The 27929-nt window shown below is 47.9% G+C and overlaps 1 protein-coding gene across 4 annotated transcripts in view; it reads left to right on the top strand.

Moving 5' to 3' along the window:
- LOC119378953 (dual specificity calcium/calmodulin-dependent 3',5'-cyclic nucleotide phosphodiesterase 1A) overlaps positions 1-27929 on the top strand; it is a 524884-nt gene that overhangs the window by 424052 nt on the left and 72903 nt on the right. For all 4 annotated transcript variants that reach the window (XM_049411828.1, XM_037648059.2, XM_037648058.2 and 1 more), the window contains exon 2: positions 2695-2775. In XM_049411828.1, the coding sequence (XP_049267785.1) occupies positions 2695-2775 (81 nt within the window). The remainder of the gene's footprint in view (positions 1-2694; positions 2776-27929) is intronic.

The raw sequence follows: 27929 nt of genomic DNA, 5'->3' as shown, positions 1-27929 counted from the left end.
CAGCCACAATGACGTCATGCTACCTTCGTAAACAAGGTCTCGAGGTGTCTTGCGGGAAATGTGTAGTGGTAGCATTCACCCGGAAGCCAATGTCTGCCTATGGCATATCAACTAACGGAGAACTTATATCATTCAGCAGAAGCCATAGGTTCTTGGGAGTCATAATTGACAGAAACATATCTTGGACTCCACACTTGAACTACATGAAGAAGCGGCTGACTGCTATATGTCACATGTTCAGATTCCTTGCAGAAAAAAAATGGGGAGTGCCCATACCATCTATACTACAACTGTACAGGGTTTTTTTTTATTGAATTCCTGCGGTACAGTTTACCTGCAATATCCAACACCGGCAAGACTAACCTGCGCACGATTCAAAGCGTTCAAGCCCGAGCTCTTACGATATGCCTTGAGTTACTCCGCAGCGCGTCAACGGATGAAACCATTGCCATCGCTCAAGATTACTCAATCACCACACACATTATCACCGCGACAATGCGTACGTATCTCAGGCATTATGCCAGGAACCCTTCCCACCACCTGGCGAGTCTGGCTGCTGAAAGGCCCCGCACGACATATAGTGCCACTGTCTGCAAACATCGCTCATCATTTACTGTGGGGTACGCACCTGCGTCAAAACCAGTGTTCCCTCCGTGGTTCTTGAGCCGCCCACGAGTCCAACTAACGATTCCGGGAGTGCGGAAGAAGTCAGACCTACCGACACATGCACTGAAACAATTGAGCCTACTTCAGTAACCACATCCACATCTATACGGATGGCTCGACTACGTCGTCCAGCTCTGGTGGTGCGGTGGTTATACCGCCACAAAGGGTAACTCTGCGTCTCAAGACTTCACATGCGACGACGTCTACGGCGGTAGAACTCGCGGCTCTGCGCAGCGCACTAGAGTTTATTGATTCTGAAATACCAAGTAAATGGGCTGTGTTTTCTGACTCAAAACCGGCATTACAGTGCCTGCGGTCAGTTCTACGACGCGGATGTCACGAACAGTTGACGTATGAAACCGTGAAACTTCACCACCACGTAATACAAAAAGGCCACGATATTGACTTTCAGTGGTTACCTGGCCATTGTGGTATTAGTGGAAATGATTCCACAGATAACGCTGCTCGGGCATCACACATCAGGAAGCAAATATCGTTCCAATTCTGCTTTCAAGGACAGACGCTGCGAGGCTGATTCGACAACTGGCCCGCAGTCTCACACTCACTGACGGAGTGGAACGCACCAAACATAAGGCATACCGGACTACACCAACTGAACCCTTCACTGCAACTCCGACCTCCATCCGGCCTTCATCGACGCGAAGCTTCGCTTCTCTATCGCCTTCGGTTGGGAGTTGCTTTTACGAAGACATATACAACGTTAATCGGAATGACTGACAGTGCGGCATGCGATGTTTGCGGCACCGAAGAAAACATCGAACACTTGCTGTGCCGCTGCCCTCGTTTTGCCTCGGAGAGACAAGTATTTGCCAGCGCACTGCGGTGACTGGATGATCGGCTACTTTCCGTGCAGGTGCTACTACAGCACTGTCCACATCTCTCGACGGCCCACAAGGCAGTGAAAGCACTCTTGTGCTTTATGAGGACGACGGGCTTGTGCGAACGCCTCTGACTTGTGGTGCAATCCCGCACGCTGCAGTGAATTATCTGCCTCTCTTCTTCTTTTCTTTCTCTCCTTCCGTTCCCACCTCTCCATTTTTCATCTTTCTATTCCCCTTCCCCAATCCCCCAGTGTAGGGTAGCCAACCGGATGTTTTTCTGGTTAACCTCCCTGCCTTCACCTTTTCTGTTTCCTTCCTTACATGTGAAACTCAATAGCATGAAGTTTCAGCCTCAGCGGGATTTCCCGAATGTAACTGAATACATATATAATCACATACGAGCTTTCTGTATACATTTCTCATGTGGAGATTGAACTTAGCTGAAACCTGATAATACGAGAAACTATGTTACCAGTCACATTATAAGGTGGACCATCGCCACTAATACACATGCTGCCGTCTCCGTTCACACTTCAAACAGCCGAGGTGCGCTCATTATAGCCTCCGACATTTAATATTAATTGAAGGCGTAATAATTTATATGTTTTGCACTTAAAACGACATCTTTGCCGACCAAGTACGCGATGTTCGCACGCACTTCGTCAGCCTGAGGAAGAGAAAAACAAACCAAACAATCGTGCATCGCGCTATATTTTACTTTATGAAAGAACACAGTCGAAGGAAAATGCAAGGCATGTTTTTTTTAAACGTCTTTATACATACGAGATTTCAGTCACGTTTGTTCACGTGACTTGTGACAGTCTGTCTCAACAGGCAAAATACTACGTGTTACCTGCAAGATAGTTCGACTGTTATATTCGCCTACAGTGGCGGCGAGATATGTTGGGTATATAAGTAACATCAAAATGTAAAGCATACATAAGACCAACGTCGGTCAAACTGTGTAAACGCACCAACTGACGACCTTCGGCGATGCCCACCTTCTCCTTACCCTACAGCATTTCATTTTATCCTTGGGTATTTATTGTAATCATGAGCATGCACAGCGCTGCACGGCTAAATATCGCATTTAGTAAAGCAAACTTTTGCTCTACCACATAAGTGCCCTCCGCACAGTGTTCATGCCACAAAGCGCTGAATCACTTTCCTCTCTCTGTGTTCGCAGTGGCCAATCCGCCTCCAGAGGCTCCTGCCAAGGATGCTCCCGAAGGAGAGGCCGAAGAGGAGGACGTTGGAGATCCCACCAGTAAGTCGGGCGCTCCCATTTCGGCCGCGGTTTCCACGGCGAGGTAAACAAGGGCCGTGTTCCCGCGCATCTTACATGTGACACCAAGGTCGCGCCCTTTTGCCAAAACGGCTGCCACGCTTGCACAGTGGGCAACGTGGAGAGCGCGCTAATCAGGTCCTGGGCTTCGTCGTTAATCGTTCCCCGTGTCGTTAATCGCCGTTGTCGTCCTGTCGGATGGACAGGCGCTATCGCAACCTCTTCTTGCCCATCTCCCTCTGTTGTCGTCACTGTGTATATAGTGACGAGGGAGACCATGACAGCCCGTTCCCGTTGACTGTGATTCGTTTGGGCCGGGCAAAACAACCCCGCCGTCAAGGTTGATTTGTGCGAAGTGGTGGGAGGATGAAAACTTTGAGTAGTGAGGCAGCGCGCACGGACCAGCAAAACTACACATTGATGTTGGCAGGACAGAGACTGTCAGGACGCGCATTTTATCGCATCTACTGATACGCATGACAGAATTCGTTGCTGGGATAGTTGGTTCGTAATCTTAATAATAATTGTTGGGGTTTAACGTCCCAAAACCACGATATGATTATGAGAGACGCCGTAGTGGAGGGCTCCGGAAATTTTGACCACCTGGGGTTCTTTAACGTGCACCTAAGAAAGAAAGAAAGAGAGAAAAACAGAGAGCGAAAGAAAGAAAGGTATAAAGAAAGAGAAAATCTGGGCGAAAAAAAATTCCTGATGATGCGGCGTGATCCGAACCCGCGTATCCATGATGCGAAGGCGAGCGTCTTAACCACTCGGCTAGCCAAGCATTTTTCTTTCTTTCATGGTATTTATTATAATGCGTATTTGAAATTAGCGCAAATGTTATGACGTAGTGATGGATTCACTCAGCGACAATAATCGCACAAGCACTGCAAGACAAGCATTCAAAGGCTAACAAATATATACTGTACAAGACCAGAAAAACAGGAAAAGTTCTTCAAAACCTGTTGCACAATGAGGCTGGTAAGGATGAGCACCTCATCAAGGTGGGGTGCCAGTCTGGTCTGATGTCAAGTTCTTCATAAACGTCCTTGAGATGAATAGCCATACGAATAAAATGCATACTTGAAGCAGTGGTTGGTTCTGCATTACGATCTTGCATACGCGTTTTCCACGAACTGTGCATTCCGATAAGGAAAAACATGTCAAAGGACACTTCATCAAGATACGTTGGGAGAAGGCAACGTGTAGTATGTGAATTAATGTTAAAATATTTTTTAAGACTTCGTTGAAGGATGTCTTAAAACAGAGTGGCATCTTTGCAGCTAATAAAACAATGTTCTACTGTCTCTGGCACATCGCAGAGACGACAAAAATACCTTTACATCGCCTTTCCATCTTTGGGAGAGCCGAAGCTTGCAATACATTTTAGCTACAAAGCTTTACTGTGTATTGCAACTTATTCATTGCACTCGGTCTTACATACAACGCTTTCATCGGATTTTCGCAACTTCCGTGTGGTCTTTGACTTTTGAACCAATGAGACGGGACAACCTATTCAGACCAGTAAGAGAGGGACGGCTGGGATTAGTTCATTTATATCTATGGCAAACATTTTCACGGTTCTCATTTTTTCGTGACAGTTCCCGTCCTATAATTCGATCATTCTTGCAGTTTACATTTGTTAATGCCTTACCAGACTTGGTAGTTTCGTCAAATTTCTCTGTACGCCCGTGTTTGTGGGGATTTATGGAGGAAATTTTCATCGCTGTCCGGTTCCTCATAGTCCGGTTTTCCGTAGAGTACTTATACACAGTATCACGCAGGAGACTCTATCAAGGATTTGTTAGCCATGCTTTTTCCACCTCCACTTTAGCGCTCATTATATTCCGATCTTCCAGGACATGATGTACTAAAACGAGTTCGGAAAATGTATATTTCTCCTGGTGCAAAAACCTTCTTTTATAAACTCCATACTGATACACTGCCGGTGAAATTATGGTTGCAAAGGAAAGGATCGGCTATCCAGGCACGCTGACAGATCATAGCATAGCCTTGTATAGTATAGTATAGCAAGGGGGTGGGAACGGGAAGTGAGAGTGAGGAGGAGAGATGTGAGGGTAAGGTTGGGGGGGGGGGGGGGACAGATTAAAGCATAGCATATAAAGAATGAGAAAGCGAAAAAAGGGGAGAGAATCAAAGAAAGAGAAAGAAATAGAGTGAGAGAGAAAAAAAGATAGAAAGAGGAGGAAAGAGAGAAATAGAAAGAAAAAAAGAGAGAGAAATAAACGGAGACAAAAAAGACACAGAACAAACAGAGAGATGAGAGAAAAACAAAGGAACAGAGGAAGAAAGAAACAGAAAAATAAAGAGAAACAAAGAAGGCCGCCCAGCTCAGCACTTCTTTCAGGCTTGGCACCCCTAGGGCGAAGCTGCCTTAAGTTTTTTTTGTTTATTTTTTCGGACTGCTCGTAGAAAGTTAGTAAACCTCTCAATGAGCGAGTAGACCCGCAAAGACCTCCTTTATATCCTATTTCCTTTTTTATATTAACCTGATATTTATTATAGAATGATGTCCCAGAAACGTACTTGCTTTTAAGATAGGTTGTGAAATCACTTCCAAGATCAGGGGCCGACTTCGCAAAGCCGTTCATTCGTAAGTGCTCATTCCCATCGGCCATCCGGCTTGGATCATCAGCATCAGAATTGGCTGAAAATTTTTCTTAGAAACAAATATAGAGTACGACGGCTTTTTTTTTTTTTTTTTTTATGAATAAGGGCCGAGAATGGGAGTCGCGTATGATACGACGAGCGGTATACTGGCGACAAAGTGTTCGGCGCCAGTGACTATACATAGCGTGTACAATATTGTGAGCAACTACACTGGCAGCGGATAAAGGAAAATATATGCTGTAGCGAAAGCGTATCCGTTTCATGCGCGGTCGGTTTCGCGCGTTTCACAACTGTGCAGAGAATCGACAGATGGCCCGCAGCAGTGTTGCCATTCGAAAACCGATCTCTTCCACTTCACGATGTATTCACGCGACAGAAATCGAGAGCTATATTCTGCTGTGAAAACAGTCGTGTCCCTTGTGCAGTCATTCTCATTTCGCAGCTTGAGCTGTCCAAATAAAATAGCTCCGCACTGTTGGCTATGGCGCACTGCGTTTGCTTAGTCCGCACAGAAAAGAAAACTTTGAAGCTTCCGCACGTTTCTAATAAAAGCAAGCGCTCGGAAGTTATTTTCCCAACGTATTTCCTTTTTTTCTCTCTCCTGGGATATATGCGCGATCGGTCACCGTCGCGCGTGCACACGCGAAGTTGGCATGAAGGCTGCGTGGGGGGGGGGGGGGGTGCAGTGGAGGAGGGGAGGCGCTCTCTCCGAAACAATGGAACAGCGTGAAAGAGTGGACCAGCGCTGTCCGGCAGCGATGGAAATAAATGATCGCATTTATCGACTCGTCGCCCGCTCGGTATTTCTCGACGTCGCCTATAGAATGAAAAGTAAGGATAGAGAAAAAAAAAACGACAGAGGCAAGAAGCCTAATTTCGCAGCTCGATCGTATTTCGGGCTCTGATCGACTCTGTGGCTCGGTTGCATAGTCTCGTCACGCGTCTGCGCCCCTGTTCTACGGCCTCTCCGCGTGCTTGTGCAAACGTGCTGGATTCAGAAACTTGCGACACCGACGCTTGAGCTGGATGACCGGATAGCCTTCTATCACGGCCGCCAGCTTGCGTGAGATTACGAGGGACACGCCCGGATGACATGACGACGCCTTCTCTGGAAGCCGCGTTGACAGCACTGCGGCCCTGTTTCTCTTTGTGCGGCATTCCACGACGACGCACAGGACGGCGCTGATGAAACAACGCAAACGTCATTGATTATGCTCCTTTTTTCGGCGAGGCACTACATGTGGAGAAACTCGTAGTTCTTTTTCTTTCCTTGACAAGGTCCAAATTGAGCAGATTTCCCTGGAGAAAAATTAGGTTTTCCTGACATAAATGACACGTTCCTCATAAACGTACACAGACAGATATGGGCGTAATTGAATATGACTCAAAGGACGGGAAGAGAAAGAACAGGAGAGGCGAGCAGAGATAATTAGGGCAGCGCGTACGACACTGCAATGGTACAAAAGAGCAGTAAAAAGAGCCGTGGCGTGTGAGCATATATGCGCGCGCGGGCTTGCGCTAACGCGTTCATTATGCGCGTGGCGCTGGGTCGATACCTTATGCAAATAGGCGGACATAGGCTTATTTGGTCCAGTCTAGTCCCACGCAGTTCGCAATCAATGCACGCAGACACACCGTTGAACACGAACAGGAAGCAAATTCTATAAGCTGGCTCCCTGTAAAGTATGTTCACTGATGCCGCTGCAGTTGCACTGGCTCGCACAGGTGAAAGTTGCGTATACCCGTACAAAGAGCTTAATGCCGCAGCGCTCTCTACTGCGAAAGTAGTGAACTTATCGGAGCTGGTATTATGTAAGGCCTGTTCCTTTCTTATCATTTGCCATCCCCGAACGACCCATCGTGGCGTGATAAAGCAGGCGGAGCGCCGCTCGGGCCACTCTTGAATAACGAACTCGAACGAAAGTGGAGTAGAAGTACGTTACGTTATTCTTGCCTAGGATAATCCCCGTACTACACGGCACCAGAAATTGCGATCAAATCTTTTGTCAGTATTGATTTTAATGATGCCGTCGGTAACGAGAGAAAACTCCATTGAGCACACGCTATACAAGAACGTTCTTATTCAACGCGTACAATCCTGGACTACTTATAGATGAATAATAACATCAAAACATCCCTACTCCTGCCGTTTTAGTGCGATAGACAATAGATAATTAGGAACGAAATAAGTAAAGGTTTAACGCAGCGGATGTGAACGGGGGTAAGGTTTATGGCATTCGAAAGGTGGTCGAGAGAGGAAGGCGCGGAGAGCGGAGAATGGCGTTGTAGACTATTGGCCGAATGGTTCACAGCGGAGTCGCCTCGGAAAGTGCGGATTTACATAACTGATGCGCTACGTCCTTCTCACGTACGCCGGATCGCACTCCTTGATCTTGCGGAACTGTTTTCCACCATTCCGAGACTCTAATCTACAAACTCTGTTATCCTTCTTTTGTAATTATTAGGTTGAATGCCGGTATAAAGGTCATGCATGTTAGGGTCGATGTGGAGAGCAGTTCTTTTTTTTATGTGTGCGATGGCTTAGCGGACCTTGGAGATTTCTCAACGTATACGAGCGCTGCGCATCTCAGGCCTTCTCACCCCTCAAAAAGAAGCCCGTTCAGGTTTTGAAACGTCGGGTATTTTAAAATAAACTTTGGTTGAAGTTTTCTTTTTTCCGTTAAACTCAATTGTCCCCAACCAGGCAGATATTCGTCGACTGTTTGCCTTAAATGTGAAGTTTAATGACACAGCTGAGTATTCGTTCTGCCTGTTTGTTTCTGGTTATTGTTTTTTCTTATTTAATTTTATGTTGTGACAGTGTTAAGGGTACTTCTGCAGTTGAAAGCTTTTTTTTTTTAATCTTTGTTTACAAATACGCTCTGTTTTTACTCTGAGTGCAAGTGAACACATCAATGCGCCCTATTCAAAATCAGGCCTCTCAAATTTTATATTTCATGACACTGCCTGACAAGGATATTATACTTACACTCTAAAAAAAAAGGTGTCGTTTGACTTCTCTTTGCTACACATGTGACTCTCACATGCATAACTCTCTTTAGAGAGCCACGTTGACTCTCTTTAGGAGAGTCGTGGGATGTATAACTCTCTTTAAGAAGACACGCTAACTCTCTTTAGGAGAGTCCTGCATCCCAAGACTCTCCTAAAGGAAGTCAATGTGACTCTCTAAAGAGAGTTATACATGTCAGAGTCACACGTGTAGCAAAGAGAAGTCAAACAACACCTATTTTTCTTAGTGTGTAGCTATAGAATGATAATGTGCGCGACACCACTGTTGCCTGCTATTTAGTGAGAGATTGGTGACGCCTCCGCCAAGGCATAAACCATGACGACCACGACAACGCTGAACCACGATTCGAGATTTACAGAATTATCCTTTCGAAACTACTCAATCACCTTTCTTGATTGATCCTTCTTAATTTGTTTTTCTTTAGTCGAGCGTTAGTGTCATTTTTTATCTCTGTCCTTTTATTTATTTTATTTTTGCATGTGACAACATCCAAATTGTTAACTCATTTTGTCATTGTCCGTTTCTCTTGCGCAACCACTCATGGTCAATCCCCAACTGCCTGTATGCGTTACAAACTGTCAAGACGCCGATGAAAACAACAGCAATCGAGAAAAACTAAGCGTTTCCGAACAACAAAAGGCAAAAAAAAAGATTGTAGCACAAACCATCTAACGATGATTGCGAAAATTTAAGCGCATAGAATTTCCGAAACACGCACACACATACACTACGAATTGCACAGACTCACGAGCTCATTTACAGCAATGACATCACACGAGGTACGTGGTAATTGTTACTTTAAAGACACGTTAATCAACTTCCACTGCGTCGCTATTAGTTGCACCCACGACAACAAGCATTATGGCGCGGTATAGATACTGAAGAAGCATACCCTACATATTTAAACGCTTGCTGATTTTCGAGACCGCGACGCCGGAGCAGCGCGCTTCATCGCTATGTATGGCTCCGTTCAGGGACTAGTGAAAATAAAGAGAACTCTCTACGGCTGCCTTCTGCACGCTAAATTAAGGCGACGAATTTGTACAGAGAGAGAAATAGTGCTGTGTGGTTACTATGGATGGATGGAAAAACTTTATTTCGTCAGAAAGCAGTTGGGGACGATTCCGTGTTAGATGGCCATAAGCCACTACCCGTTCTTGTAGGTGGTATACATACCCGGTCAGTCGGTCCAACTGGAGGGGATGTATCTGAAGGACACATTTTGCCCCAAGCTAACATACACACAAAAGAAAGACACATGAACGACGGCACGGGCGGCGTTGTCTTAACCCACCGACTGCGAAAATCAGCTGGGAGCTCCCAAATCCTCGATACGTTTGGAGAATTGTCTGTGCCACCCTTGTCTGTCCTGGTTGTGCTGCTCTGTAGAACACCGGAGTAAAAGGCGGTGGCGACATATCACTGCTTCATGGAGACGAGGGTACGAAGAGGCGTGGGCTTGTGCAGAAATTAAACGAGGCTCCCGCAAGGCATCTAGCTATACTCGGCGACAACTTTTCTTGACAGCACTATGGAAGCTACAGAATCGAAGCGCATGCCTGCTACCTCGCCAAAAAATAGTACTCATGTTTACTGATAATTCTCTCATTTGCTTTGCTGAAATAAATGCTGCTTTATTTATTATGAGATTCAAACAGCTGCGGGAAGTCGTAGGTAAAATACAATTATTGTCCACTTTGCAAGGATGCCTTGCTTTTCTTTCCATTTCTTAGACAGCGCCATCTTTTCAGCACGCCCATTTTCCAAAGTAAACATGGCGTCCGTGACGTAGTGGGTCAGTGTGCAGCCACAAACGCGCTGTTTAGTTCTCCAAGAAAAAATACACTAGCAATATGACACTAAAATGTACACGAAGCGTGGCTGTGCAAAGTTGCTTGTTTTGTGCTTCATTCCGAGGATGCGAAGCCTTCGAGTGTGCATACCGGGGCGCCGTATGTGGGTGGAGTCTGCGGCTGATGGCTCTTTTCGCCCCATGTGCGCTGAATCGTCGTGCGTCGCATGCCGGACCATCCGACGCCGCACGTCGCATCGTATGGAAAATCGTGCCGTCTGTCTTGGCCTTAAAGTCACACACGGCAAACTCACTCATGAGTCGACTCACTCAGACTCAGATCGATCCATGAGTCTGAGTCTGGGTGAGTCCGAGTGAGTAATATTTTGGTGAGTTTGAGACCGAGTGAGTCCGGTCGAGAAAACTCTTAGTGAGTCTGAGTCTGAGTGAGTCTGCTTGAGGGAAATTTTGGTGAGTCTGAGTCTGAGTGAGCCCTAAACACAAAATCTATTTCTTGAGTGAGTCTGAGTGAGCTCCACATATTTTTGCCAACCTATGGTGATAACTACTCAACTTTATCATTGCTATCAGCCTTATGTCGGCTCACGTTTATACTCACGTCTACTCACACATACTTCAACGAACTAGCGTTCATATGCCAGCTCAATACTTATTGATCAGAGACTCGAGTTACGGGGGGGAGGTGCCTTGACCTCATCCCGCAAGCTCTTTCCCGAGAAGTGCTTTATAAAAATATCTCGTGTGAGTCATAAAAAATGTCCTTACTGAATTGCGACCATTGATAACTCGTATTTGAAGGTACGCGATCAAAATGCGTTTCGTAGAGCACCGATTATGCGAGATATTGGCGTTCAAGTGCTATGATTGAAAAAAAAAAAGCTAATTATACGCGAACGGACTCATGAGTCGCTTCACTCAGACTAAGACTCAGATCGAACCGTGAGTCTGAGTTTGAGTGAGTAATATTTTGGTGCGTTTGAGTCCGACTGAGTCCGGTTGAGAGAAAGTTTAGTAAGTTTGAGTACGAGTGAGTCTGGTTGGCGAAAATTTTGGTTAGTCTGAGTCCGAGTGAGCCCTCTGAACAAAATGTATTTCATGGGTGACTCTGAGTGAGCTTCACATTTTTTGCCGACCTATGCACGAACGAAATCCTCGTGAACCCTTAATTTTTACCAGCGCCCGCAGCAATAACGGTTAGGCAGTATCTTAGTTCTGGCCACTCATATCCATCTAAAAACGGCTGTCGTTCATCTTCTCGCAACCGCACTCTTTTTCGGTTACCACGGTCACGGCCGGGCTAGACCGCACGCGCGCTTCTTTTCTTACGGCCTTCTCACCCGTCGCGAAAGCAATGGGACAGTTTCTCAGTATGTTTCGCCGCCCGGCGGCGGTAGGGGCGCTGCGACCCTGACCGTGCATCTCCTGCGCCGCGCACACGGCACAAGAGTGTTGCTCGATGTGAAACCGCGGAATCGGGGTTCTCGACGGAGAAAGGGGAGGGGGATTATTCAAGAAGTCGGGGGTAGAGGGAGGATCGTCTCCTTTAACAAAAAAAAACTAATGTTATCTGACGGCTCGCCGCATAATGTATGCATGTGCTCGTGGATAATACAAGCTTAAACTCAGTAAAACTGCGGAAGAATCGGCTAACGAGGCATAATGCAGTAGGGTAGCGAATTGGGCGAGTTGGAAAATGCTCATGATGGTTAGCGCAAACGCAACACGGACGAAAAGAAGAAAAAAACGACGACACAAGCGCTATCTAACAACTGAATGTTTATTGGAAAAATCACAAATATATATGTATAAGAAAGAGAAAAGACAACAAACCCGCACATGTGCCAAGATAATTGACAGATAAAAAACGTGTATGCTAACAAAACTACGTCCTTTCCAGGAAAGATACTTCCTCATCAATCAAAGCGATAGAAGGGCAGCTCACGCAGTTCTCTTTCTTAGACATATATATTTGTGATTTTTCCAATAAACATTCAGTTGTTACATATCGCTTGTGTCGTCGTTTTTTCTTCTTTTCGTCCGTGTTGCGTTTGCGCTAACCATCATGAGGCATAATGCCTCATGATGGAGGCGTGAAGGACTGGCAACGATCAGAGAGATATATAAACAACGCTGCACCTGTTCTGCAAGCAGAGAGCACCAAATACCTTTGGCCCTTGGTCTCGTTGGACAATGAGGCCGCAATTAAGAGGTCGCCTTCCCTTTGCTAGCTATTTTCTATTTCTTTATTTTTCCAAATACATTTGGAGTGGTTTTCAGAGCTAAAAGCTGCGGTCTGCAGCTTGACAGCTCTTTGAAACACGTACGTGAGTTGTATCTCTAAGGGTTGAAAATAACTGCGTATAGGGGGAAAGAAAGTAAAAAAAAACACAAGAGAGGACTCTTGCTGCTGAATAACCCCTTCGGACGGCACGCCACGAGAGTGGTACCTGGCGTTAACACCACCTGGAAACATTAATTCCGGGGACACCCGAGCTCTTTTGCGTTCCTTTTGTTAGCGTCAGGATGGCTGGGCCGTAAAATAAGACACGTAGAAAACGCAACGCACGACACACAGTAAAAGGTAAAAAGAAGTTTACATTTAATTATCAATAACTTGGTTACAACGCAAAACTCATAACACAAAGTCGCATACGCATATTCGCTCAAATCGCACTGCTAACAACGCACAACCGCTCTAATCGCACCGCTAAAACGCACAACCGCTCAAATCGCTCGCACTTTTCAGACTCTCTCCGTCTCTTATTATTATTATACTGACCTCGGATTTCACTCTTGCGCATCGCTGCTGACGACCAACAACAGGCAGCATCAGCTGTACAAGCTACTGCGAGCACAAGACAGGAACGAACTACACAACCCGAAGCCTGAGTTTCTATAACTCTTTTGGTCAAGATAGTGGTCTCTTTCGATAAGGCTTCTGAACACCTGCCACGCAGAAATGTACTAGAAGTTTTGGAAACAGCAGTCCAGCCCTACTTGCAACGCGCTCCCATCTTAAGCTGTCCTGAAGGCGTTGACGAGAGCCACTCCCGACGATCCGCAGATCTCATAGCCGAAAAACTCCTAAGAATTCTCCTCGTCAATCACTTAAACCAACTGACTGACGCAAACGACAAGCCTTCCACCTACGCACACAAGCCGACTAGGAAGCATTTTGGGTTGTGAACGAGACATTTGTGAAGTCCGGCAAAATTTTCACTTGAAAGCGTTCAACTATTTGCGAGTGCTTACGAGCAATAAATATTTATTTCCAGACCTCAGAACGTCTACACGTTTGATGGAGGAGAGCTGTACTTTCGGCTCTTGCATTTATACGTTTTTCGATAAGCTTAAGCTCGATACACATTCCGCATATAAGAAGTCAGAATAAACCATTTGTGCGTCTTCAACGATTAGGCAACTTGTTTTTCAACGCGCGGTGAATGAAGAAGCGCGCCCGAACCGGCGTTGCGCGCGCTGCACGGAGCGGCGGAGGAGGGTCAGGGTCGCAGCGCCCCCCTCAGAGCAGCGGCGAGAGGCATGTACTACACCCGATGCGAAGGCCGTAAGAAGCGAGCGCGCGCGTGCGGTCTAGCCCGGCCGTGCCACGGTGAACTATGAAGTTCTTTCGATGAACTGCTCCTTAAAACTGTGCGATTGTGTACTTGGACGTCTTAAACCTGACACAGCATTTCCTATCCGTAGGCCACGTTCACATATGTCAGTCAGGGACTAGACATTAACCATTATATTTTATTGCTATATCAATTATACGGACACTCTCGGCAGTCTGTATAAAGTCCAAATCGATAACATCGCCCCGCGCATCGTATGTTATACGCGTGAGTAAAAGCGCGTGAACGCTGGCGACGAACGCGGCTGCAGCAGAGATGAAACGAGCCGGCCATCTCCGTCGCATGCGATAACATCGCCTCGCGTGCAAGGCCTGCCGTCGAGGGCTCCTCAAGCAGAGAGGAAACGCCCCGCCCGTCTTTCGTTGGGCGAAGGAGCATGAAGGGGCGCCGGAGGGGGGGGGGGGGGGCATGCGTCGCTCGAGCAGCAACTGTGAACTTTGATCAAAAGCGCTTGGTCACCAGCACTGGCGCGCGCGCGTTATCACGACAGACATCAGTAGACGGCTCGTATACCCTTGTACGTGCTGTGCTCTCACCGCTTACTTCGCGTTGAGACGACAGACAGCACGGAAACCGCTACGCTCCTTGGAGCGGCCGTATCCCCTTACACCAACGTTTTGTAGAGTTACGTGAGATCGTATTCAAAAGGGTTAACGGCTAGTATCGCTTCGTAAAACATTCCAATTTGCTGCTATCGCATTCATCGCTTCGCCCTTGCAGCGAAACTGTGATTTTTTAAATCGGTGAACGCCGTTTATTTCGGTGAACGCGGTATATTTCGCAAGCAAAATGGAAAATTTTCCGAAAAACTCCTCATCACAGTTAGTTAGTTAGTTAGTTAGTTAGTTAGTTAGTTAGTTAGTTAGTTAGTTAGTTAGTTAGTTAGTTAGTTAGTTAGTTAGTTAGTTAGTTAGTTAGTTAGTTAGTTAGTTGCCTGATGGAAGACTGCTGTGTGAAGGAAACGGCGGCTGACCTCACGCCTTTCCTGTGCTATCTGCAGTCTTCTGCACGCTGCAAAGGCGACACGTATACACGCTCGCTTGACGCAGAGAAGCGAGCCATCTCTATACCGAAGCTTACACCAGGGGCGTAGCCAGAAATTTTTTTCGGAGGTTGGGCGGCTCAACCATACTTTATGTTCGTTCGTGCGTGCGTTTGTATGTGTGCATGTATATATACGCAAGCAAAATCGGAAATTTTCGGGGGGGCGCGCCCCCCCCCCAACATCCCCCCCCCCTCTTGGCTTCGCCCCCGGCTTACACGTCATCACCTTGGCTCACTCGAGTTCGGCGTTCTCTGCGCAACACGCAGGTGGCATGAGTGAGGAGGTAACGTACTCATTCCACGCGCTGACATCATTGCTGCGAATACGACCGTCCCGAACAAAGCATCAGCACGGTAACGAGCGAAGTTGCGAAACGGGGCTCGTCGATAGCGGCTGCCTCTGGCTGAGCAGTTTTAAAAGCGCAACACGCGTAAACACTTCGCCGCGGCGTTACGAACCTTCCGAGAACGGTGCTGCGCGTGCTGTTGAAACGTACTGTTTACGGTCGCGCGACTCTCATTGGATACGAGCGCCAAAGCGGTAAAAGCAAAGGGAAGGGCCCGGTAGTAAAAACCATACAATTCCGCTGCATCGTCGGGCATTACGAGCTCCCCTGGACTCTGTTTTTTCCTCTCCGAGGCCACACAGCTCCTTTTGCGCAGTCGCTCTTATCACTCCGTATATACGCAGTACGTGCCGTATTGCCGCATGGCGCCTTTGCGAGCACTCTCTCTATATATGGTTCCTTCGCGCATTGTCGCGCAGAATTGAAAGGCGCTGCTATCGTCCAAAAGCTCGGCCGGCAGACCAGTCGGGCGCCGATACATTGCTTTCCAGGCTTATTTCTCTCGCGACGTTTTTCTCCGATCCTATTTCTTTCTTGTTTTCTCATTCGCTCCAACTATTTGTGCTCTCAAGTGCGCTAAAGCGCTACGAATCGACGTGAGTCAACTCAGTCGGATTCGCAAAAAACTAAAGCAATAATAAGCAGTTGCGTGTAGGCTATATAGTGTATCAACGTATTCCTCAGACAAGCGATTTTGAGAACGTCACAGTGCCATTTACGTATAACGCGTGCGGTGTCAAAAAGTATAGAGTATATAGGAATTTGAAAGGTTCCCTGCAGCCAACAAACCGCTCGAAGGCGCGCTTTTTTTATATCTTCCAGGGGCTCGTGTGACAGTATAACCTTTCGGTTCCTGGAAATAACACACCCGCGTCAGCCGCGAGGTTTTGTGAACATAGGTTGGCGGGCGCACTTTCTCGGCCGCAGCCTTTGTGATGGCCTGTTGTGACGGCAGTGCTTGTTTGTCCTTCTTTCAACGGGTCCGAAAAGCATATATTTCTCGATACTCCCGCGGATTGTGTAGAGAAAAGCGACTTTGAGATGATATCGCAGCGGAAAATAATAAAAGAAAACATCTAAGAAAGAACACCAACAACGAAAGTCGCCAGATGTGATCCTGGGCGCGATGTATTGCTTAGCCTCCGAAACGGTATAACGGTACACCTTTCCTTCCTTCACCTCCGCGGCTCGTCCATCCATATTTCGTGTCACGTCAGCGCAAACGGTTTGGTGGCGATGGTATAGCTTGTTGTCGAGGCGGATCTGAGGGGCCCCTCTGTGGCTTGCCCGCTTCGGCCCTATGTCAGCATTCACTTCGAGACATGTATGACGAGGAAAATGCCGCTATTCCCGTCGCATTCGAGCCGATCGCCTTTTCTAAACAACAAGCAAAAATATCCCGCCAGAAAGGTCGCTTTTATAGCGATCGCTTTTGTTGCGACGATATTCCTTTGACCCTGTTTATATACTCTGAATTTCTCGTCGAACAAACAAGTTTACATTTCGCGCTTGTCGTCGCCGAGGGAAGCACCTATGGCGCGAGAAGATTTTCAATGTCTTATACAAGAATTTACGTGGCACATGCTTCTATACAGGCTTTGGACAGAAACTCAAACACTCTGATCCTGCAAGCGTATTTCCCCCGAAGGGAGGAGGCTCGTGGACAACTTGAAAAAATAATAATAATAATAAAGGGAGGGGTGTTCTACACGAGTGCACTGAACAGATTTGTGTTTCCGAAAGGTGCGCGGATAGCCTTCGCGAGGAACCCTGGCATTTTTTTTTTAACTTTAAGGAGGGACGCATAGTGAAACGCACTACGAGCGAATGAGACGCGCAGGCGGAGCAATTGCCGGCCAGGTCTGGCAGGCTGACCCCGCTTGTAGCAACACCACCACCACTGGTGAACGCTACGAACCATATATTGAAGGGGTATTTATTCCGAAAAACGTTGCCTATCAGTATCCGAAACAAGAGTGAATCCGAGAATTGTAATCATTTTTTACGCCGTCAACAGCGCACCTGCATTCATTCGTGACATTCCTTCGCCGGCTGCCTGCAAAGCGATCGTGGCCTCCCCATGCCATTCGAGCCTCGTTCTCGCTGCGAATGTTTTGTTGTAACGCGGCTGCTTACACACGACCGATTTCTGCATCGACGGCCTACATCGGTGACAGGCGCATTCTGCAGCTCTTTGGCAAGAACGGGTTTATAGAGGTCGCTATTGTGCTCGGGAATGCGTGGTTCCCTATAACTATATTAGGAGGGCATTATTTACCTACCGCACTAACTACTGGGATTGCATGAATGTTGTGACAGTGTCCCGTCGCAGCTGGGATTGCGTAAGGGAATTTATATATACGAACGTATACAAATTAGGAACGGTTCAGCGGCTTTATTTGGCAAGCTGTTCAGATCCGTTTGATGCATTGAATAACGCGAATTCTTGTGGTTCTTCTCGACACTGGACTTCTGATACCCAGAACTGTCCCTGAGCTGGCCCGAGTTGTGAAGCTTGCCTTTTTCTTCCAGTGGAGCCATTTCGGTTTCTTTGAAGGAAAGAAGGAATAAAGAAAGGAACAGGTGGAAAGACGGGGAGGTTTGCCGGCTCTTAGACAGGCTGGCTGCCCTGCGCTGAAAAAGGGGGAAATGGGGAATGAAAGAGAACAGAAAAGTGGCGCTACGAAAAAAAAAGCATAAGCAAGAAAAATAAGAAAGTAGATTACGACACTGTTTAAAGTCTGTCTCAAAGGCCGGTTTTCCTTAAAAAGCGCAACAACGCTTTCAACGCCTTCTGTGCTGTGAACGGACTCGGCCAGTGTGCCAGGACCCTTCATTCCGACAAAGGGCAATTACGTCTGTCTGACGTATTAGAAAGTTCTTGACTTGGCGCACTGAAACGGGGAAACTTGGCATTATTGTAACGACTTCATGGTAAAATTTGGCGCGACATTGACGAAACAAGGAGAGAACAGGCCAAGGCCGGTTCCCGCTGCCCTTTGTCATGGTGATGACGCACTGTTTCAAGATATATGTCACCAGTAAGCCCATTCGTCTATTATTAGTGAGTTAACCGACCGCTGCTCGTCGCGATTGTCCCTCGTTGTCGTCGCTGTCTAGCTGCGCTGAGGGACAGGCCTGACAGCGACGAAGACAACATGATCGATAGCTGCCGCTTTTCTCTATTTTTTGAGAGGCTAATACACAGTGTGGAACAGATAATATAAAGGTGGTGGCTTTGATGAGAAACTGGAGACGTAAGACTGACTGATGGCCTAACATGCTATATACTCCAGACGCATGGCGGAAGAGGAGATAACGCCCGTTGTGAACATGCGAAGTGCCACTGGCACATATATACACACGCATGAATGCAGCCTAATAATAATTATTGGGGTTTTACGTCCGAAAACCACGATATGATTATGAAAGAGGCCGTTGTGAAGGGCTCCGGAAATTCCGACCACCTGGGGTTCTTTAACGTGCACCTAAATCTAAGCACATGGGCCTCTAGCATTTCGCCTCCATTGAAATGCGGCCGGGATTCGATTCCGCTACCTTCGGGCCAGCAGTGGAGCACCATAACTACCAGACGATCGTGGCGAGTCAGCATCAACAAGGTGCGCAGCTACGTAGGTGCGCATATTGCCTTACAGGTGTGTACTGAGTACTTCACCACGTCGCAGAATGGTGCATTATGGCGTAGTGGGTACTTCGCAACTGTATATTTACTGGGCGCCCAAACAGAGTTTACAGCCGCCAGTGTCACGCGCACAGGCGTTCTTTTCCTGACGGCACGGCTGAGGTGTCCAATGCGAAGGGAAGTGTGGCAAGCGAAGGAGAAGGCGATGTGCCCGATAACTCTTCTTGTAAGGATGGAACTTGGAGCACGCTTAGGCGAAGCTCCAGGTTTTTTAGCAAAGGCGATTCTATTCGATGCACGACATTTTATGCACGCGGACCATTACTAAAAGAAAGCTGTATGACATCTGTCGCAACAGAGGTGAATGACACGAAATACCACCATCGTTACGAAAGCGCCCCACGATATCGGGACGACCATGATGGAATGTACGAACTTAACCTATAGAAAAAGGCTGAATGAATTGGGACCATAACGCGCAGCTTGATACGCGCAGCTGCGGCATGAAGATTACACGTCAATGCCCGTTAATACGTGTAACAGTTGTGTGTCGAGCTGCGTATGTACCCGTTATTGCACTCACAACATTCACTGTCCCCGATCTTATTCTTTTTTTTTTTTTTTGCACTATCACACCTTGCAAAGCGACCATTTCTATGTAGAATATAGAATATATGCTCCGAGACGGCCGAAATCATGCAGAAAAGGGAATACGTTCGGCCCTAAAGGCACGTGGCTGATAAAAGAGAAGGCGACAATAAAGGAAGGCATATCATCGCTCGGCGTCGTTCGAGACCAGCCTTGCCATGCGCGAAAAATGGCATTCTGTTGTGGCGCCGCCCAATAAAATGCAAATCATTCGCCTAGCGCACCATCCGGCGGCGCCATTCGGAGAGCAGCTGGGCGTCGGCCGCAGCTGGCTGCCAGACAAACAAAAAAAAAGCTGTGTCATCCTTATTCTCTGCGGTTCCTGGCTCTTTCTTCTCAACTCTGCCTTCCCGTTGTCAGCATGCATTGGGAATACAGAAGCCTGCTCGCGTCTAGAACACGCTCCCGAAAGGCGACCCTGGCTGACTCTCTTGCGCCGCGGTAGACGATGCCGGCTGGCTGACTGCGACGTCCGTGCAACTTCTCGGAACGTTTGCAATGAACGTAAAATACGCAAAAAAGAAAATGGCTGCCTGCGCTTCTCGAAAATGAGATTTGCTCGCAAGAGTAGAAGGGGCACCGGAGTTTCGCTTTGTTCCTGAGGAAAAAGATCCAGCTTGACATGTTCAAAATGCCCGATTGCGAGTTGACCCTTTTGTTTGCATGAAAAGTAGATTCTGAGACCTTTATTGGGCTTTTCAGGGAGGCCGGAGACGTACTGGTGTCCCAATTTTTTTTTTTTTTCGAAGTCTAGAACAGCGGCGCAATATATATAGGGCGCATGGCTGCTGTAGGCAAAATGCTACAGGGATTATTCCTGTCATCGACGGCATTTTGCTGCCGTACGAGAAGGTGCAACGAATTCCGATTATCGAGTGCTAAGTTTCAGTCCGAGTTTTCGTGTAAACGTTGTTCTAAGCGGTACTAATGATTCGGAGACACAAAAGTGGTGACTGTCATGGCGCACGATGTTGCTGTCTGCGGGATGGGTGCCTTGTTTAATAACAGCGGGTACACTGTAAATACGGTGATCTCGTTGTGAAAGAAGGATATATAAAGTCCAGGTGTCACTGAACTCGCGACCTCGGTCACTGCAGAAGAACGTCACTGTCACTCAGCCACCGCGACAGCATTTGCGTTTGATGTAAATGGTGCAAACGCGAAATGTTATTAAAATTGCTAGTCCAGTGCTCCGGGCATGAAGCGGAGCATGGGACAGCGAGAGTGCTGCTTTTATATGGTGAGTCACCTACGCATATGTTCAAGCCAGCCGAAGCGCGCGTTATGTCTGACTAATGGCTGTATCGGCTATAAATACCCTAGCGCTTCTGCGAAATGTCCCTTTATCTCGAACTTGTGGCAACCTGTGGCGCAACCGTGCATACTTTGTACTGCAGACTGTTCTTGTTTAGACACGTTGACCACAAATGACTGCTCTATAATTTTAATTGACTTTATTTTCTGTGCAAACCTTGTCTCTTGTGACGTACAATTCGCTCATTGGAACGTCATATAAACTATGCGCTGTAGCGCGTTCTGACTTATATTTAGCATCTTATTTTAGTATTCTATATCGTTTCTTGGTGTGTTCGCTTGAGCGGGCCTATCGTTGCTGTGCACTGTTAGCGAAAGAGGAGTAGCGGGCATCACCCATAATGCCAACATCCCTTTTACACATACACATTCAACATAAAAAAAATATTAGTTCTCAATATAAGATCCATTATGGCAAAGCTGCAGGGCTGGTAACTGCCATCTTTTTTTTTTAATTCTATGCTAAGCTGCATCTAAGGAGCACCTTAGCAAAAGACATTTGCGAATGGGACGCCGTGCACCTCTGCGATTTGTGTCACATTCTCTCTCTCTTTTTTTAACATCGAAGCTGTTAAGCTAGCCGTAATTTGTGTGTGCGGCCTAACACAAAACTATCATCACCATGGACGGGTATGTGCCACCGAAATTGGGCAAATCCCACTACTCACCACTGGTCCACTAAGAGAGAGAGAGAAAGCTATAGAAAGAAAGAGAGAGGGAAAAATAGAAATAATGGGAATAAAGGCATAAAAAGATAGAAAGACAGAGAAAGATATAGAGAGAAAGAGAAAGAAAGAGAAACACAGAAAGCGACAGAAAAAAAAAAGAAAGATCAAGAGAGAAATAAAGAAGAAAGGGAGAGAAACAAACAGAGAGAAAGTAAGGGAAGAAAGAGAAATAAAGATAAAAATAGCGAGAAATGGATAGAAACAGATACAAGACGGAGATACAAAAAAAACAAAGAGAAAGAGAAGAAAGAAAGAATAATGAGAAACAAAGAAGGTCACCCTTCCTTCAGGCTTGGCACGACTAGTGCGAAGCTGCCATACTAGGGAACGGGAAAGGCAACGGCGGCTGAGAGAAGAGCCCGAAGCGATGGAAGCCCTACTCCAGCGACGACGTGCCCGTAGATCTGCGAGAGATGCGAACCCTCGGTTCTGGGGTTTGGACATCCGTGTCGTGACTAACCTAGCTAAAGCCTAGCAACAACCTAGAAGCGACCAGATTAGACTTCAGAATCGTCCAGATTCGCTGTTTCAAGCCTTGCGCGACTTAGTGCAAGCTTCGCCATTTTTTTTTAACAGCTACTAAGCTGTTAAAGGGACACTAAAGGCAAATTTTAAGTCGACATTGATTGTTGAAGTAGCGGTCCAGAAACCTCGTAGTGCTACTTTTGTGCCAAGGAAGTGCTTATCTTGAAATAAAATCACGTTTTAGTGGTCCGCATCGCGTTCACTTCAAATCACCCGCCTGAAAGCGGTCTTTCTGACGTCACTATTGCCGTGCCCAACGTTGCCCGCCTTTACTGCGCGGCGGCGTGCACCATTCGGGCATCCGGCAACATCACATGCATGCGGCATTTTGTCGAACTTTCTGTCAAAGCGACTTTCACAAGCGCGCAAACACACGCGGCAGTAAGCGATACCGAAACTACCACTGAGACGCGACCGCGTGAGCGACGCAGGGCGCCGGGCGAAGCGCAGTTCGGCGAAAACGGAACCTTTGAACCACGCGCGCCGTTCCCCATGGCAACGCCAAAGAGGTTCTTTTTTCCATGAATCAAACAGAAACGAACAAGCGGCATTTTATTACGTCTCTTGATGCACGGAAGGTTCTTTTTTTATTGCAGCTAGTTTGATTACAAGTGATTAACTGTAGTCGGACTCTGTCACGTCATCGGGATCATTTCCAAAATCTCCCGCTCGTGGCGCTCATCGTGTGATACATTTAGCTTAATTTCTCGGTAAGTTAAGTAGGGCACTGCTGTCGATAATAATGCCGTTTTAGACGTTGTCATACATTGAGCTTTCTCTCTGACATAAATTGTTATTTGCCTTTGGTGTCCCTTTAAAGCTGGCAGTAAGACGTCCGTTAACAAAACGTCCCTTCTGCGCCGTTGCTAAAAATAGCCAAACCGTCGCTGCGCCGAGGAGCAGCCGCCGCCGAGCCGTCGCCATAGCAACCGCCACAGTTTCTTACACCACGGCTCAGGGACAGCGATTTCAACACATTGATGACTCGTTCACACTGGGGAATCCGCCAGCCACAGCGACCGGAATTCGCGCGCCGCCGAAATTCAACATTGTTCACACCGCTTAGCAACCGCATCGCCGAAACTAGGGCGCCTAGTTGTCATCGTCCCTTCGAGCGAAGGAACGCTGGCATCGACGCGCTCTGCGTTGTGTACGCGTTTCGTTATGGCAAAGCGCATAAACAGGAGCAGGGTCGTAGAACTGCTGGGCCTGCTGGAAAGGAACTTTCTGGCGATGTCTGACGAGGAGAAACATGCGTTCGCCGAACAAGAAACGACGCAAGCAGTCGTGGTTGGTTCGCCCTGATTTGCAAGACGCGAGAAGCTTGGTCGAGCCGAGATAATGCTACCCGTTTTGCGAGATCGCGATGGTGTATTGCAAAGATGATAATCGCGACAACAGTTGGCACTTGTCGAGAGCTACAGGATGATTACGAAAGACTTCGCTGTTGCTGCGGGCTTCGACGACTGCAATATCACAAGCACGCCGCCATTTCTCGAATGATCTACTCGCGTTCCGATTGGTTGGCGGTGAGGGAATCCGGCGGCAGCTCCCGCAAAAGTCGGTCCAGGACCGATCGACGCGGAAAGGGATTTTCCGGCGGATCTCGCTGCCGCAGAAGCGGATTCCGCGCGCTCTCGCCGCCGATTGTCTCAGTGTGAACGCGCCCTCAGAGCGGCAAGCTTTGCGCGTATTCTGGATCCGCCCGTCGCCGTCTCTTGGCTGCCGCTTCTTCGGCCAAGCACGCTGTAGGATCCAACCGCCGCCGGCGTTGTGATTCCCGTGCTGCAGCACGACGAGCTGAGGAACAACCAGCTTCGCTGTGCCAAGCTTTGCGCAACTTAGTGCAAACTTCCCGCATTTTTTTCGAAGTGAAGCATCTTAGGAGCGAGCTTGATCCCCCGGTTGCGTCCGCGGTCTACTGCGCATACGCCTGCTCTCTCTTCCACTCTCCTCCTTTACGCAGGTGTTCGGTCGCCTTCTCTCCTCTCCTCCCCCGCGCTGCAGCCGCGCACTCTCCTTCTTTACGCAGGCGTTCGGTTGTCTCCTCTCCTCCCCCGCGCTGCGGCCTGTAAACCCACACTCTCCTCTCCCTCCCCCATTTCATATAAGCGCGTGCGCTCGGTCGGCTTCCATCATTCTCGCTTCGCTCCCGTTCAGATGAGTTGTAACGTCAACGTCGGCGTCATTCTCGCTTCGCTCCCGTTCAGATGAGTTGTAACGTCGACGTCGGCGCCAGTTGCAGCAGCACTCCAACATCTGCCGAGATCGAGATCGTCGCGGAGCAGCAGCAGCGCAGGGCACGCTACGTAATGATAACACGAACACTAAATACAAACCGCACACACTAACGGAAACGCCGAGTGAACGTAAACGGAAACTTGGTGTGCACCCTCCATGCTGCTTCGCATCCCCTCATGGTTCCCTTTAGTGGGAGATGGTGTAATTTTTTTTTCTTTCTTTCGTTAGGTGGCATGAAATTAAATTTAGGATACCGGCATGTTTTTCGGGAAGTGATTAATGATAGGTCAATTATTTGAGCCTTTCCACCCTTGTGAATCAAACGTCTGCCTCTATTACGGTCAAATTAACTCTTTAAAAAATTCACCGCCAGGCAAAAACAGCGTACACATTACGAGGACAGAGGAAGGAACACGAGGCACCTTGAGTTGTTGGCGCATGCGCTGTGTTCCTTCATGTGTCCTCGTAAGGAGGAGGAGGAGGAGAAGAAAAACGGAAAGACAGGGAGGTTAGCCAGTTCTCAGACCGGCTGGCTACCCTGTGCTGGGGAAAGGGGAAGGGGGAGTGTGTTCCTTCATCTGTCCTCGTAAGGAGGAGGAGGAGGAGGAGAAGAAAAACGGAAAGACAGGGAGGTTAGCCAGTTCTCAGACCGGCTGGCTACCCTGTGCTGGGGAAAGGGGAAGGGGGAGTGAAAGATGATAGAAAAGGGATGTTACTATTGTCCTCGTAAAGTGTGCGCTGTGTTTGCCTCGTGATTATGACCAGCCAACTAGCTCGAGATGTGTTATTCTATTCACCGCACTATCACAAAACACGTAGTATGACATATTGGCCTCGAGGCCCACCACTGGAAACGCCGGCGCCACCGTCGGCGTGACGTGCTTGGCAGGATCACGTGGTCTCAGCGGCCGCGTCGGCTGCTTGTGGCGCACTGCCGCGTGCTTTGAAAACGAGTTTCAAGTCCCACATGCGCTGCGGTCTGTTCAAATTCGGAAGTTTTCTCTCATTTTCTACTCAATTGAAACCATTGTAATAGAGTGGCTGCCTCCGGAGGCGACAAACATGGGGCTCTACCGCTCGGTGCCGCAGTGCCGCGCTTAGGCAAAGGAGCCCAGTGTCAGCCTGCACTGGTAACCGCGGGACAAGAAACAGCGTGAAGCATGGGTTGTAAAGCTAAGAACCGGCAAGTAGCCATCCGCTACGAGTCTTGTGTGCAACAAGCACTTCCGCGACGAAGACTTTTGTTACTGCGTCGGGCCTGCGATGTTCAGTGAGTAGCAGACAGCGCGCACTGTGACGATGGCTCGCGCGCGCTTCCCGCCGGCAAATGATGCTTATCTGCCACAGGATGGTAAAAGCGCTACCTCTTACCACGTGCGATGCCATCTCAGAACCCTCCAATGCGACTTCTTGATCGTCGGCCCCGTGCTCAGCGTCCACAAAATCGGCTGCAGATGCGCAAGTCATTGTTTAGATACGTTGAATTAAAAAACGCACAGGGTCCCTTATGCATTCGTTAAAGATGACTAGAAGGCGGAAGCCATCTTCTCCTTGTCAGTCGACGTACTGATTCCCCCGCGCCCCCCTCCAAAAGCGTTCTGCACCGAACGCGGTTTTGCACGGCCTCCGTGACCGATCACGGAGGCAATGCAAAGCGACCATGACCTGTGAATACGTCATCATGTGACGTCACATTATGTGACGTCATAATGACGCTACATATTTTGGCGATCTGTGACGTCATATGGTGACACTATCACGTGACGATTATTTTTTGCATCACTCGTGTTGACGCCGCCGACGCGGGACGCCGACGGCCAACCTTCCCATTTGATGAGGTATGCATTGCTTCATAAGCAACATAAATTTTGCATAGCCTCCGTGATCGGCCCACCTGCGAACCCCATGTATTTTCTTGGAGCTTCATTTATTTACGTGGGAAAGATGCCACTCTGTTGGCGTTAGACACGACACTGCTCCCAATATTGCTGGGGTACACGCCAAATAATTACTATCCTGTTTTGCGGCTCCTGGTTGCTGCAATACCTTCTATTTTATTCACCGCTATTTCAAGTTCATGTGGGTCCTAGTTCACAGCCGACGTTTGCAGAACAAGTCCGGCAAACGTTACTGTATTTTGTTTCTTTTCCTAGGCGTCGCATATGCTACTACATGCTCGGTCTCGTAGACTGGTTCTCCTTCCACCAGCAATCTTGAAGTGGTGAAGCTTTGGTCTATGAATTTGTTGATGACAGAGAGCGGCAAGTTCACTGGAATGCAAAGGGAACGATAATTAAGTAGCATTAAAAGAAGGCGTCGCGTTTGCTCGCGTTTTGTGTGAGCACCAAACTAAACGAATGCGCCGAATAAAGAAACAGAAGCAGCGGCATTTGCCCGCTGAGAAGACCGATCAATACGTAGTGCGAGACAGCTTGTCAAATGACATTGAAACGTACCCGAATTTAGACCGAAAAAGAAAAAAAAAAAAAACACTGAATCGTCGGGACGGCAGATCACAAAGTTGCCATGCGCACCGAAGCCGTAGTTGTAAGGAAATTGTTTTTGAACTGCTCTGATAGCGTCCGCGCAACAGTAGTTGTTTGTTTACTCACGAATTCTCATATTTTGCGGCTTAAAGTTCACAGCGCGGTGCCAAAACGCGCTCGTAGCAAAAGCGAAACCATCAGTAAGAAAACATACATGCAGACGCTCATACCACCGTCAGTCGTCGCGAACCCGTGCGATCGCTGGCTTGAGGCTTCTTTCTGTTATGCTCCGTTTTGTTATGCAGGCAGTCTACTCTAACGAGATATTTCATATAGTTTGTACTCAGCGAGTGACTACCTTTCACGCAAGAAGCCGGTTCAGGGGTCTCCAACGCGGTGACCGCGTGAAGCGGGTGCTCGGTTTTCTGCAAAGAGACAGCGACTGTAGACTATCTTGTGCTTTCAGTTCGTCGAAAATGATTATTTTGACAGTAAAGAACACAGTTCATTTCGAAAGTACTTACAGAAATGACCTGGAGGGCTTCCGCGAGGTGTTTTTGTAGAGCGCCGACAGCAAAACCTATGGGGCGCGCGCCGGCGGTATCCTGCCTAGCACGCAATCGAGGCGCGTCCGATAGAGGGCGACTCCGTAACTCCTCGAGGCCAATGTTGACGACGACGCCTGCATGGCCATGTTTCCACTTTTGTTCAGCACACTTAGATTTTCTGTATAACAGCCCTACTCATGACAAACACCGTGTGCTCTCATTAGGCAGGACACTCTGGCAAGATCTTATTAGTAGAAGTGATGTGGCGTAGATTGTTTTCTTTTTTTTTTCGCCTGTAGTCTTCTTTTCGTACTAAGCTCAAAGAGCGGCATGAGTCACCGCCGCAGTACGAAGCGGCTGTTCGCAACGCCCGAATGCGCTTGGTGAACAGGTTGGGGCACTCATTGATCCTTCACAAATAAAGGCGTTATGCTTTGATGTCAGGTAATTAAGGGCTAATCTTTATTTGTTGTTGCTGCCGCCTGCCCGCACTAGCCGTGAG

Source organism: Rhipicephalus sanguineus, chromosome 1 (assembly GCF_013339695.2).
Source record: "Rhipicephalus sanguineus isolate Rsan-2018 chromosome 1, BIME_Rsan_1.4, whole genome shotgun sequence".
Taxonomy (NCBI): domain Eukaryota; kingdom Metazoa; phylum Arthropoda; class Arachnida; order Ixodida; family Ixodidae; genus Rhipicephalus; species Rhipicephalus sanguineus.
This window is presented reverse-complemented; position numbering and strand designations above follow the sequence as displayed.